The sequence below is a fragment of the Phytophthora ramorum genome (genome assembly GCF_020800215.1).
Source record: "Phytophthora ramorum isolate Pr-102 chromosome Unknown Phyram_PR-102_s0010, whole genome shotgun sequence".
NCBI classification, from domain to species: domain Eukaryota; phylum Oomycota; class Peronosporomycetes; order Peronosporales; family Peronosporaceae; genus Phytophthora; species Phytophthora ramorum.
The window spans coordinates 388,040-401,613 of NW_027150656.1; the positions used below are offsets into that span (position 1 = coordinate 388,040).

Genomic DNA, 13,574 nt, shown 5'->3' on the forward strand with positions numbered 1-13,574 from the left:
GGCGGGAGGTGAATAAAGAAGGATGAAAATCGCTAGCTGTAGTTGAGTCATCGAGTGACTTCGCCCCTCAAACGAGGACCAAGTATCCCAGACACTTGACATTTTCACAGACACTTTTACTCAAGTCACTGTTTACTCAAGTCATTAAACCGGCATAGCTTTGGTTGTCTGAATGATGGAGAATGCTGACATACAATTCACAAATATAGCAAAGTGTGCTCAGTATATCTGTGGTCGAACCTCTTAGCCTCCAACTCCAGCTACATGCACGCACCACAAACGCCTCACGTATGGTCCACATTTATGGTACAAGTTGAAGTTAACCCTCACTCACGAAAATATTGTGGTACAAGTTGAAGTTGACCTTCACTCACTATATCTGGTCTCACATGATTTCCACCCACCTTCAGACTTGCCGACACTGACCATTCTCCAACTTGCTTCCGAGCAACCAGCCACTTCACCTCAAGGTCCACCACTTCGCGGAGATCATGATCAACCTCGTGTTCCTGCTCGACATCACTGGCTCCATGGGCAGCGAGCTGGAAGGCGTGAAGGAGACTGTGCGCCACCTCGTTGCTTCGGTGTTTGAAGAGGAGTACGCTGTCATGATCACCATCATCACGTTTACGGAGAGCTCGCAAGGCTGCTTCGTGACGAACCACAGCTTTACGGAAGGGGAAGAGGCGATGGACTTCATCACCTCCGTGAAGCTGTGCGTCCCTCCTGGCCACCCGAGTGTGAGTGCCAACGGCGGAGACGGCGATGAGAACCAAAAGGCAGCGTTCGCAGAGCTGCTGACGCTGGACAACACCATGCCCACGATCGCCTTCCTGATCACAGACGCAGGCCCGCACCTCCTCGCGGAAACCAGAACGTGCGAAGCGGAGCACGAGATTAACTTCCTCAAGGAGAAGCACTCGATCGTGGACTCGGACATGTTCAACGTGCTCGCCTTGGTGCAGGCGCACTTTGAGGGGAACCTCATCGTAAACGTCGTCAAGTACGTCAAGAACAGCGACCACAGGATGTACGGGAGCATCGCCAAAACGTTCGACGGAGTGCTCATTGAGCCCAAGGTGCGCGCCGCCACGCAGCTAGCGGCAGGGCTTATGGTCATCCTCTCCAAGATGTTCGATCGCTGCGCAGGGGGGACTTTCGCAGTTGCCACTGAGGAAGAGGCTCCCAGCGAGACGAGCTTGAACACGTTCATCTTCTACGACCTGGAAGGCTTCAGCGTTCCGTCTTGCGAGGCAGACGTCAAGAACAACGCGATCCCGGTGGCAGGAGACACGCGCGACGTGCTCTTCGCCTTCCTTGACCGAGCTACAGTCGTGGTTGGTGATCGGTTCGCCAAGCGTGCAATCGCAGCGTCAGGCTTGCGCGAGCAGGTTGAGTTGTTGATCACCATCGCACAGTGCCTCACGGGCAAGCTCGGCTACAACGACGCCCTGGATCGCGCCACATCTCTCGTCGAGAAGATTCGCGACTTGCTGCCTGACGAGAACCAGAACCACCTGAAGCTCACCGCCGAGTCGCTGCCTGGTGTGCTGCAGCAAGAGATCACCACGTCCAGCAAGCTAGAGGCGTCCATCAGTGCTATCACACTGCTCACGACACAAGAGGCGACAGAAGATGCGCTGGAGGAAGACGACGTCTTCGACCCGAAGACGGTTCTGCAGACAGTGGCAAGCTTGTTCCTAGCCCACCTCGCCGTGCTGCAGCTCCCGGAGAAGAACGGCAAGCCGGACTTCATGGACGCGTGGTCGGCCGTCATCACCAAGGTCTCCCCGGACGTAGTCACAGCGCGCGACTTCCTGACACTCATCGGCAGCGAGGAAGCCACCGGAGGCCTGAGCATTCGAGCCCGGGACTACAACTACGCACAAATGGTCGCTGACCCGGACGATGCGCTGGGTAGCGCTCTAGTGCGCGCAGCGTCAGGCACGCAGGTGCTTGACATCCTGACGGGCCTGCTGTCGGGTGCTCCTGCAGGTCTCTTCTGCCCCAACATGTTTCGTGGCACCGTGTCGGCTTCGCTGATGGCCCTGCTCGAGCAGCGAGACGAACCCTTGAGCGATTTCCAGTGGGAACTCGTGGCCAAGCTCGTGCACTCGATCCGTCTCGTCATGACCAGTGTCAAGCCCCCGCCGAAGATGCCGGTCAACCCGGAAGACGCTGTGGGGAAGCTGCTGTTCTTCCTGCTTCGTCGTTCGCAAGAGAAGTACGACGGCGAGGCCCTGCTGGCAGTGCTGAAGGAGCTGCTGGCTACGCGTGTACACAAGTTCATCAGATTCAATGAGGCTCGATACCTGGCGCTGGTGGAGCGTATGGTCGGGTACACGCACGAGAGCGTAGTCGAAGACGCTTTCGACCCGCACGCGCTGGACCAGGACGTCTGGAGGTTTGGCGCGAAGAAGGCTGGGCGGTTCGCTGCCACGACGTCGTTCTTCCAGGCGTTTGAGCGCTGTGCCAACAACCTCATCCGCTGTGTGGCAGTCTCGCCGAAGAAGTTCAAGGACGACACGCAAGTGGTGCCGACGTTGCAGGAGGTGTGGCCCACGTGCACAGAGGAGCTCCCCAAGTTTCTCCTGCTGCAAAAGCGATCAGCGCGCTACCGCATCGTCCGAGATGCAGCCGCGGCGGATGGGAAGATCAATTGGGAGCTGAACCACACCTTGGACGAAGACCTCGACAGCGCGACGTACGAGAAGCTTGCCATGCAGCTTTTGCGCAGGAAGTACGACGCGTTCCTTCGGGAGCTGCGGGAGCGTCGCGCCAACGAAGCGGCCGAGCAGAGGTGGAGCCGAGCGCTGAAGACAGCGCGGGCGTCGTCCATGGAGGCGTTTCTGGAGAAGCTGGCGCTCATTCGGGATTCGGCCAGCCAGGAGCACAAGCTGCTCTGGAAGGCGCTGAAGCAGCTTGGAGCCGGCGAGAAGAACGAGGTCGAGCTCTACGAAGAGAAGCTGGAGGTGCTGATCACGGGCCGGCTGGAGGTGCGTCGAGGGGAGTTCGACGTCGTCTTCAACCGTGGAAACCTGCACCCGCACCCGGACAAGCTTGCGCCCATGAGTGCAGAGCTCCAAGCCAAGCTGCGAGAGCTCCGTCGCAAGTACGACTGGCCAATCCGCCACAAGTACCGCGATGGCAAGTCCAACCGCAATGGCCACTCCAACGATACGCCTTCCGAGTGGGCGAAGAAGCGCTCCGATGCCGAGAAAACCTTCTGGGAGGACAACTAAGACACTTTACATGGTGTACAAGCTCAAATATTACTTTCCATGTCAACTTTTTGTAGAAGCTCAGCAGTTAGAAACTGCCCTTGTGTTAGAATGTAGCAATTTCGAATGTAGAAACGCTGTAGCCATTTGCCAAATTGAAGCTGCTGTCACACAAGCTCAACAGTCTGTCAGTTGTGTACCGATAGCTGGATGCCCGGGGAGAAACGGCATGTGGCGGGGTTGCTGGGGGAACAGGAAGCGCTGGGGGCCAATTGGAAGTCGGCGCAGTGCGTGACGTCTCTGTATGACTCGTACATTCAGCTGCAGCGAGAGAACGAGGAGCTGCGTGAAAATGGCCGGCGGCTCCAACAGGAGACCGAGCTGCTGGCGGCGCAGAGCAAGCAGAACAAGCTGCGGGACCCGGAGGACACGAGGTGCGAGGAGTTGGAGCAGGAGATTCGGCTTTTACGCAGCGAGAAGATGCGGACGGAGGAGGCGCATCGCCTTGAGCTGCAGAAGACGGAGGCGAGAGCTGCGCACAGCGAGGCGACATACCAGCAGTTGGTGGCCAAGTACCAAGAGAGATTCGAGTTCGACCCTCTTGAAGCCAAGCGAGCTGCGATGGCCGTGAAGACCATGCAGAACACGCTGCAGAACGCGGTGCTGGAGAAGGAGGAGCTTGGCATTCGGCTTGGTGAGCTGGCAGAGCAGTACCGCAAGTTTCAAAAGGACCAAGTGGAGATCGTGCAGAGTTTGAAGGAGCGAGTGAGAGTGTACGAGCAGCAGAGAGTGAGGGCGGGCCAGCAACGTGTCGTGAATGCTTTATCACTGTGGTCGACGAGTCAAATTCAGAGTGCGTGGGGCAAGTGGATCGCGCTGGTAAGGGAGCAACGACAGCGAGAGCAGCACAGCAAGTTGGTGGCAAGTCTAGAGGTTAAAGTTGACGAACGAGTTGCTAAGCTTCAAGGGAACCAGGCGGCTCTGCTTGCGATGAAGCTGCTACAACAGTCGGCTAGACGGACATTTATTCGATGGCGAGATCTCATGCGGCAGAACGTGGAGAGGCGTCGCAAGGAGAAACGTTTTACTGAAGAGCGTAGCCGGAAAAGAGTTAAACGGGTGGTGAAATGCTGGCGAATGGAGTGTCAGAAGGCAGTTTCTCATCGTAGTGGCATGCTGAAGATCGAGAGACTTCTGACTGGCCGTTCACGTCGTTGGGGTATGCGGAAGTGGAGCGTTCAAACCTTTCGTCTTGCTTTGGCCGAGAAGGACAGACGGCTGGATGTGTTGAACGGAACGACGGGACTGCAAGTCAAAACTATCGTGAGTTTAGAGGGAGCACTTGAGGACGCACGAAAAGGAATTCGAGAAAGACAGGAGCAATACGAGGAAGAAAAGGCCAGGTACATGGCAAGTATTGAGACGCACAGAGCTACTGAACTAGCGATACGACAGAAACTGGGGCGCTTCTTTACCAAGCAGTCCGACCGACAGCTTCTGAAGGGTGTTCTGCGTGAGTGGAAGATGACAGCCAGGTATCTACAAGGTATCAACCAACGCGCTGACGTGGCTAGAGCAAAGCTCCGGATACTTAAGCTTCGACGATCCGTGTGCGACTGGCACTGTACAGCGCACCAGAGCAACAAGAAGCGCACACACCCCCAGCAGATTCTTGCTCGCATGCGCCAGATCGGCGTTCTCAAGTGCTTCAACTCGTGGAAAGAGAAGGCTAGAGAGAAGAGTCTGCGGAAGATAGCTCTGCTGCACGCAGTCAATCGGATGCGGAACCGAGGAGTAGCGCGGTGCTTTACGCAGTGGGCAGCGTTTTGGCAGCAGCGAGCATCACTTCGACAAGGAATTGACGTGATGGCAAAATGTGCGATGAAGCAGCAAGCGTTTTTCATGTTCCGCTCGTGGAAAGAGCGAGTTGCTCAACTCAAAATTGAAGCTCAGACACGGCAGCAGGAGTTGATTCAAAAAGCTTGGGAGAGTCGGCTGGCTCAAGCTAAATGGGACCTAACCTTCCAGCGAGAGTGCTTCACTCGCTGGCATGACGCGGTGCTTCGAAGACAGAGACAGGATGCAGTTGTGAAGAAGTGTCTAGCGCGCATCAAAAATGGTTCGTTGGCGAGAGTGCTCGGAAGCTGGCGCGAATTTGTCGAGTCCCGCAAGACACAACGAGAGCTCGTGCGTAGATGGGTAGGTCGCTGTCACGCTGGAGTTCTACAGCGAGCGTGGAATCGATGGCAACGACAGATCGTTCTGAAAGAGCAGCAGATTTTAATGCTCCAACTCCAGGAACAACGAGACGCTGAGCTGGAAAAGCTAGCGACAGAGTTTGAAGAGTACCGAAAGGCACAGCAACTATTGCTTCAAGAAGCTGAGCAAGCTCAGACACAGCAGGAGAACAAACTGCAGGCGACGAACGCTCGCCTTTACGAGGAAGCAAAGCGAGCACAACGATTGGCAGGTGCTGTAGAAATGTTGTGTATGACTAGGGAAAGAGGTTCTACACTGGTACGATGCTTCAAGGCGTGGCAAAAAGTCGTTCGCCAAGCTGTTTACGCTCGTAGAATCGTGCACGATTTCCAGACCGCTGTGAAGGTCCACCAAACTCGTGCAATTTTGTCAAAGTGGAAGCGATTCAGTACTCAGCAAAAACGGTTGAAGGCTGTTCACAGGACGATTCAGTCCTGTTTCTCGCGTTGGTGGCAGATTCAATGCTTGGAGGCTTGGAAAGAAGCCAGGCGACGGCGCAGAGCAGTACAGGTATTCTCAACGTTGTTTGTCCGCAACTCGGAGACGTACATCTGCCGAGGAATTGTTTCGGAATGGAGAAAGCTAGCTAGAAGGAATGGCTTGCTGCGTTGGACGCTAGAGAAAATCTGGCTGGGGTCTGTTCATGCGAAAATGCGGCAACAATTCACGCACTGGGCAGCGCTTACGAGGGCGGAGGCAGCAAAAGAGCAGGTTGAAAAACGAAATGTGGCGCTTACTGCGATTCGAGCGAAGGTTTGGTGGAAGCAATCGGTATCAACGATGCGCTGTTGCTTTTCCGAGTGGAAGGATACCGTCAAGAGGAGAAAGACGCGTCGCCAAGCAGAGCGAACACTGGTGCTGTTCCAGCAGACGCGCGTTGCACAGCTGTACTTCAGCGCTTGGGCGGAATTTGTGCTGCTTCAAGGCCGAGAGGAAGAACGCAACCAACGCTTTCGATGCTGGATACGCAAGTTTCTGCGGAGAAAGCAGGAGCGTGCGATGGCGTTATGGAAGATGCTGCTCATCCGAAACCAACTTCGTGCTCTCGACGAGCTAAAGAAGTTGAAAAGCGCTCAACAAGAAGAACTGGAGCGGCAGAGAGAGGAGATATCCGTCCTGAAAGAAACCGCGTCTGAAACGCAGAGCAAACTTGCCAGCGTCTTCGTTGTGCATGATGAATCGACGACCAAAATGCAGTACTTGACAGAGTGTGGTTTGGTGGCGAAGTATTTCAACGCACTGAAGTTGAAGCTGTCCATGACACAATACCAGCGCCAGGCAGTTCACTTTTGTCAGAAGAACGCTCGTCGACGGCACCTCGCAGAGCTCTTCTCCAGCTGGTACTCATTTTCCCAGAAGTGCCACGCTGTGAAGTTGACTGTAGCTCAGAAAGCTAGACGTTGTCAAGATGTGCTCACCCGTACCGCTCTACGAGAATGGCAGCTCGTGACCTATCAGCATCGTGTCACCAAGCAAAAGCAGCTCAAGCTAAGACAGCGAGTACGGTCTCGCAGACTGATAACGACTTTCGTGGATTGGCATCGATCAATTCTTCGCCAGCGGGTCGTCTCCGTAGCAGTGGATCGTCTGGAAGGCATTGCGCAGAAGCAGAAACGAAGGAGCTCGCTGTCGTTGTGGCATCAGAAGTGCTTACAGGAGAAAGCCCGGGAGACTCGAGAGAAGGAAAAACGCAAGAAAATCATGCAGTTTCTAATGGGTAGACAAGAAGCAGGGCTCGTGCGCACCTTCCACTCGTGGAAAGAGCTCACCCAAATCAAAGCTGCAATCCGCTCTCACGCACAAGTCCGATACTCGAAAAAGCGTCACGACATTCTCGCTGAAAGTTGGAGATGCTGGCGCTCAACTGTACAAACGGTGAAGCTTCAGCGGAAGTCTGTTCAGATTATCCAAGGCTTGACAACGCGATTTTACTGCCGTATTGGCCTGTCGAGATGGACGCGGTATACTTTCATGAGCCAGATTGCACTGTTGCAGACTAGCAACGCAGCTCTAACAAGCCAAGTTGAGGAGTCGAGTCACCGCTTACAAAGCACAAGCATGAGCGTAGACCAGCTTTCGACTGAACTAATGCAGCTTCAAGACAAGCTTTACGAGGCCGAAGCGAGATCGTCGGCTGTGAGTTTGGAAACCAGTGCTCAAACAGCAAAGCGGAACAAACGGTTCACTTGTCTGGCCAGTCTCAGTAAGATGTTGCTGAAGCGAACGGTATCCAGAGAAGTGTCGGAGGCATTTACGTTGTGGAAAGGAAAGCTCTACGATTTGCGAAGGAAACATCAGGCGCTGGTGCGTGTAGTTTTGATTCGACAGAGGAGAAAGCGGTGGCTGGCATTTTGGCTGTGGAAGGTGAAGACGCTGCGATTGCGGCAGCTTGAGTCTCTGAAGAAGCTGTGGGGAAGGAACGACCTGCTCTCAATTGTGAGGAAGTGGAGAAAGTATTCCGCAGCTCAGGCCAAGCTGAGGCTCTTCCTTACTAGGCGCTGCCTACTTTCGTACTCAACCCAGTGCTTGCCCACATCGATTGCGTTTCGACTGTGGAAGACCACGTCGGCAGAAATGACCGCGCTTCAGCAGGTGACAGCTCTTCACGCGAGACTTGAAAGCGAGCAGTACTCGTCGTCCACGCATCTACGAAGATTAGCGCTGGGTAAATGGTGTTGGATAGCGTACACCCATCGCCTACGCCAAATGCGGTCGTTCCTCTCGCGCTGCTACGCGAATTCGACCAAGAGGAACGCTGTTAGACATCTCCGCGTCGTTGAGGCAATGCAGCAGACCAATGAGGCTGCGCTAACCAAGGCGAAAGAGCAGAGTGAAGCTAGAGCTCAGCAGGAAACGGGGGCTCTGTCGGCGGCAGAAGAGCAGTTGTCTGGCGGGACTTCTTTTCAGGCGTTGCAGACGCTCATTCGTCGTCTCTTCCAGCCGACGACCATGAAAGACCTGTTTGTTAGCGTCACCAGCACCTTCGCGCAGATTCTGCACGGCAGCACCGCCGTTCTGTTCCTTTTCGACCCCAGTAGCAACGAACTGTGGACGCAGCGCGAGGAAACCCAGCTCATTCAGGTCCCCGCGTCTCTGGGGATCGCTGGCAGCACACTTTCCGGCGGATCCACGCTGGTCATCAATGATGTTGGAGCAGACCCGAGGTTCCATCCTATGGTGGATCAATTCGTCTTGAGCGGCTTGCGGCAGGACGACGCAGCGTCTGCTTTCATGATGGCTACACCAACGCTGCAAGTCGGCAAGCCAACTGTTGGCATGGTGTCTTCAGCTCTCGTCTCCAGCGATGGTTCGTATAGCGTTAGTGGTAGTACGGACCAGGCTAGAGTGTCTGACGCACGTGTCCCTCGTGTTGATTGTGTACTGTGCAGGAGCCGTGTATGGGATCCTTCAAGTGGCTTTCTCGACGTCAAATCTGTCTCCAATCGCCCGACGGGTTCTCGTTACTCAAACGCAGCTCTACAGCAAAACGTGCTGCTTCTATGGTATGGTCGCACCACTCCGACAACTGGTTCCTGCCTTGCGTTCTCACATTGAATTGTTTGCACAGTGGAGCAGATAGTGTTCGAGATGCTCCGCAATTGCCGCGACCGTGTTCGAGCGCGATCCCCCGACAAGTTCATCAAGTTGTTCAAACAAAACAAAAACTGGCGGAAGTACTACGCGGCAATTGAGCGGAAAGCCAGTGAAATGGAGAGGAAGCTCCACAGTGTGCTGGACGAGCGTGAAGAGTTGATCCAGTCGAAAGTCGAGCTCCAAAAGCGTCACGAAGAAGTCAAAGACAAACTCCAAGCGAGTGAACGCAGCACGAAAGACGTGAGCAAGTTGGTCCTTGGCTGGAAGAAGAAACTGACCAAATGGCAGCTGGTGCTTGACGAGAAAGATCGAGCTATCGCTGAAAAGGCGAACGAACTGGAGAAGGTGGAGAAGGAGTTCGATCGCTATCGACGCGAACGGCGCTCCAAGGAACTGCAGACTGTGCTGGATGCAGCGTCGCCAACACGAGCCAAACGGCCAAGCTCCGTGTCGTCCCAGCTCGACGAGTGTGAAGAATCAGCGGACAAGTCGCAGTCGCTCAGCGATCGAGGCCAACTGAGCATCCTGAAGGCAGACCAAACCAGACTCAGGAGCCAGCTCGTGAGGGCAGAGGCTGATAACCTTTTGCTAGTGAAGGCCGTTAGCATTGCGCGCACACAACACGGCGAGCTGCCGAGAACGATTCAAGCTGAGGTATCACGAGTCGCCACGCGCGTCTCTCGTCGAGCGCCACCAGAAGCATAGAGGATAGACCTAGAGTTTCACAGAAAATGTATCAACAATGCTGTAGTTATCAGCAAAAACATCTTACTTGTCCGAAGTCAGCGTGTAGTCCACGGTGTCCTTGGCCAGGGCAGCGCGGTAACGGTCGTGCAGGATCTTGGACAGAAGTTCGTGCGTTCCGAGCGCATCCGTCACGCGAACATCCACGCCCGGGTGTCTCGCGCTGACGTCGTCGACAATCTCCTCGATGTCGCCCTTCTCGCCAGCATGACGTCCATTGGAGAGGAACATTTTGGCCACCACAACAATCCCCTTCTCCACAGTGTAGTGGTCGAGAGCCACGGCGAGCAGCGGATCATTGAAGTCGTATTCAGACCCTTCACGACGCTCCATGCAAGCCGTGTCCACCAGTTTAACGTGCTGGTGCGGCGTCAGAAGGCCACGCAGTTCTTGCGCAACGAACTCGCGAGACTCGTGCACGTCCCGATTGGGTGTGCCGTGGTCCACAACTAGGACAGTCACGTCCTCGTTCACCGTCTCAAAGTCCACCACAGCGTGGATACGTTCAAGGAGAATCTGAGCAACGCGAATGTCGTTGGCGTTCTCCTGGTCCACAAGACAGCCGCCAAGACGGAGCGTAAGTGGTGCCGAGGGCGTCGGCATGGCTGCAGTCCACACCTTGTCCATCACCTTGGGCATGAACTCGGTCAGCGTCGAGCTCTTTCCGAAGAAGAGCGGCAGCACAATAACCTCCGAAGCCTCGCCTCCTCTAGCCGCCAGGTGCTCCGTCAGCACCATCTCGAACGTCTTGGCCCGCAGTCCGTTCAACTCGTCGGTATCCACGCGGTCCGAGAAGCGGAAACTACAGGGCACGACAGGTTGCCCCAGCGCGCGACTCAGTCGGAAGCTGATCTGGCGTAGGTCCAGATAAGGTTCCGCCCGCAATGAGCCAATGTTCACGAGAACCACCACCCGCTGAGCGGCAGCAGGAGCATCAATCCCCTCCTCTTTCAGCTTTTCCTCCTCCAGCACCTGAGCGAGAAGTCCCTCTCGATACGTCGGGTAGAGCAGTTTGACGCCCAGTTGGTCCCTGATCCGCCGGTTGGAGCAGATTTTGCTCTCTGCGTAGAAGCTCTTGGCCATGGCGCTCATGCTCTTCTCGGCCTCTTCCCACGACTGACTGAGCGGCACGGGGACCCCCAAGAGTTCACACGCGTAGGCCGTCACTTGGTCCGCCGGGGCCGGTTCGTCATCGCACACGTTGTAGATAGCTCCAGTGTTCGGGAGCGCCGCCGACGTCAACAAAATGTTTACGATGTCGTCGACGTGGATGCGGTTGAACACGCGGCCCGGCATGTGGATGCGGGTCGCCGTTCCGGACCGCACCTTGATGACGGGTCCGCGCCCAGGGCCGTAGATCCCGGCGATGCGGAACACGTGGGTCGGAAGACCCGAGTCCAGCCACAGACGCTCCGCCCTGATCCGCATCTGAGACCGTCGGACCGATGACCCGACCGGGGCCGACTCGTCCACGGCGAGCCCGTGGGTCTCTCCGTACACTCCGATGGTCGACAGGTACCCGACCCACTGGACCGAGTCTTTCGTGGCGCGGATGAGTCGGTCCCCGAGAGCAGCGAGCACGGGGTCCTCCTGGCCGTCAACCCTACCCGTGGGGACTGATATCAAGAGGTGCGTCACGCCCGCGAGCGCTTCCTCGAGCGTCTGCGAGTTGTCGGCGCTCCACTGGTCCCCGTCGAACAGGAAAACGCTTTGTGCGTGGCTGTCGGATGGTGCAGGATGGAAAGAGGCATCGACTTCCGACAGCTGCGCGGCGGCATCGGAGGAACGCACGGTGCCCGACACGGAGTAGCCGCGTCGGCGGAAGGCACGCGCAGCGCGCGAGGCAGAGTACCCGAGGCCGAACACGAAGAGCTTCTTGGAGACCATCGTTGCAAAAAACTGGAAATGGGTTATTTGGGTTATTCGGGTTATTCAGGTTATTTGAGATGTGGGTATTTGGTATTTTGGGTTTGGTTACCACGGCAAGCAAGGATGAGGGAGTGTCATTCTGATCGTGATGGAAAAAGCGAAATGGATGCTGAGTTGGACTTCGTGATTCTAAAGTCTTTGACCAACAAGCGGTTCATTTCGCTATGGAACGGAACTGCAGAGAAGCTTCTCGGCTATGGAAATCTTGTGCTCGCCACGTACAGAACGGGCATCGACGAATTTCAGGACACCTTCACGGGACAGCTGGGGTATTCGAAGGAGGCACCAGGAGGAGTCGCTAGTTAGTCTCGCTCGCGTTTAACCCGCCATGCCACACCCTGGCAGCGGAGGCGCTTCAATGCAAATTTGTTTTAGTGTCATTCAAGGCACGCCCCTGGAATCGAAGGCAACGACAACTGAAAATGGATGTATAGAGAATTTGAGTAGTTTACGTAACTCAAAAAGCGGTTCCTAGAGGGTGGTAGAGGGTTCCCAAACCCGAAGAGCGGCCAAGATGTCATCAGAGTACTTCTCCCTCTTTCTTATTTTTAATATGTTATAGTTCTATGCCACGTAGTCAGTCTTGTTATAGGATTAGACTGGTGATGCTGAGCAATGCTACTACGAACGTTGATCCCAACAAGAGAGACAATTGAAACATACGTCCTCCACGGTTTTCCTCAGACCAATGGATTCCGATGCAAATTCATATATTAAGACTTATCTTATTTTTTCATTTGGATTTGAGAGAGATTTTTAACCGGTTGCACAAACAGAGGGGAAACCAATTTCTCTCAATTCTCCATCACCTCGTCCCAAGGTTCGCGTTTCCCATGCAGGCGGTCCGACGTCAACATCGCGGTCGGCGAGATCCTTTTGAGTCCAAAGAAGGTCTTCGACGGCGGCAGCGGACGCGATCGCTGCACCTCGATCTGTAGTTACAACAGTGGTCGCTGCGACAGACATGACAGCGCCAATCGCACCGCCGATCATGACTCCTCCTCCTCCTCAGCTTCTCTCCAGCATCGATCGCATCAACGCTGCTCTGGAAGTTGTAGTGGCACAGCCTCCACCGGCGACTGGCACGTTGCGTGTGTGCCAGGCAACGGAAGATGAATGGAACGCGTTTGTTGACAGCGACGGATACATCGTTCGACCCAACGTTCTTGAGTAGTTTGCTGGCACTGGAGAGATCCACATCATCGAGTTTGCCGACGCTCCACACGGGAATTATATTGCTGAGTTTAACCAAGGTACTTCATTTGCCGAGCGAAATGTTCATCGATGGTTCAAAGGCTACATGGACGCCAAGAATTCTCAGGGGCGACGATGGTGCCCAGACCTCAGTTATGGACAACGCCGAACAACACCGGGATCAGTGCTTCCTCCAGACGTTCCAACAATTGACGCCTTTCGGACGATCATAATTGAGATTGGAGTCTCACAGCCATGGGGCATGGCACAAGGACAGCTCGACCACAAGACTCAAGACATGGTTAGCATGTGATAGTTGATCCCTTATGCATATCGATTGGTTGTCTGGTTAGAAACACCAGCAGGGTATTAGAAACGATTAAACCTACTCTCCTTGTAAAATAATGTTAAGAAGAAAAAAACTGCCGGCGTAAAGTGCCATTATATACTACTCAGATCTACATGCTGTCGACACGTGAGTAGTTCAAAATGCGAGTTTGAGTTAACCATATGTGGATTATCGTAGCCATGGACACTTGGGCGATGTCCAAAAGATGATCAAAATTGACCATTTATCTTGCTAAAGACAAAAGCCTTGGTTCGTTCAGTTGTTGCCTCATAAAGTGTTTTCTC

The 13,574-nt window shown here is 54.8% G+C and overlaps 3 protein-coding genes across 3 annotated transcripts; 2 read left to right on the forward strand and 1 right to left on the reverse strand.

The window, feature by feature from the left end:
- Positions 1–491: 491 nt before the first annotated feature.
- KRP23_10513 (uncharacterized protein) lies at positions 492–3,242 on the forward strand (the record flags this gene model as incomplete). Its single annotated transcript, XM_067880973.1, has 1 exon — positions 492–3,242. The coding sequence occupies one exon, from the start codon at positions 492–494 to the stop codon at positions 3,240–3,242; it is 2,751 nt and encodes a 916-aa protein (XP_067741262.1).
- A 189-nt stretch (positions 3,243–3,431) lies between these two features.
- KRP23_10514 (uncharacterized protein) lies at positions 3,432–9,779 on the forward strand (the record flags this gene model as incomplete). Its single annotated transcript, XM_067880974.1, has 3 exons — positions 3,432–8,787; positions 8,870–8,983; positions 9,049–9,779. The coding sequence occupies 3 exons, from the start codon at positions 3,432–3,434 to the stop codon at positions 9,777–9,779; spliced, it is 6,201 nt and encodes a 2,066-aa protein (XP_067741263.1).
- A 63-nt stretch (positions 9,780–9,842) lies between these two features.
- KRP23_10515 (Protein YeeZ) lies at positions 9,843–11,705 on the reverse strand (the record flags this gene model as incomplete). The annotated part of the gene is made up of 1 exon (XM_067880975.1): positions 9,843–11,705. The coding sequence occupies one exon, from the start codon at positions 11,703–11,705 to the stop codon at positions 9,843–9,845; it is 1,863 nt and encodes a 620-aa protein (XP_067741264.1).
- Between the last annotated feature and the right edge of the window lie 1,869 nt (positions 11,706–13,574).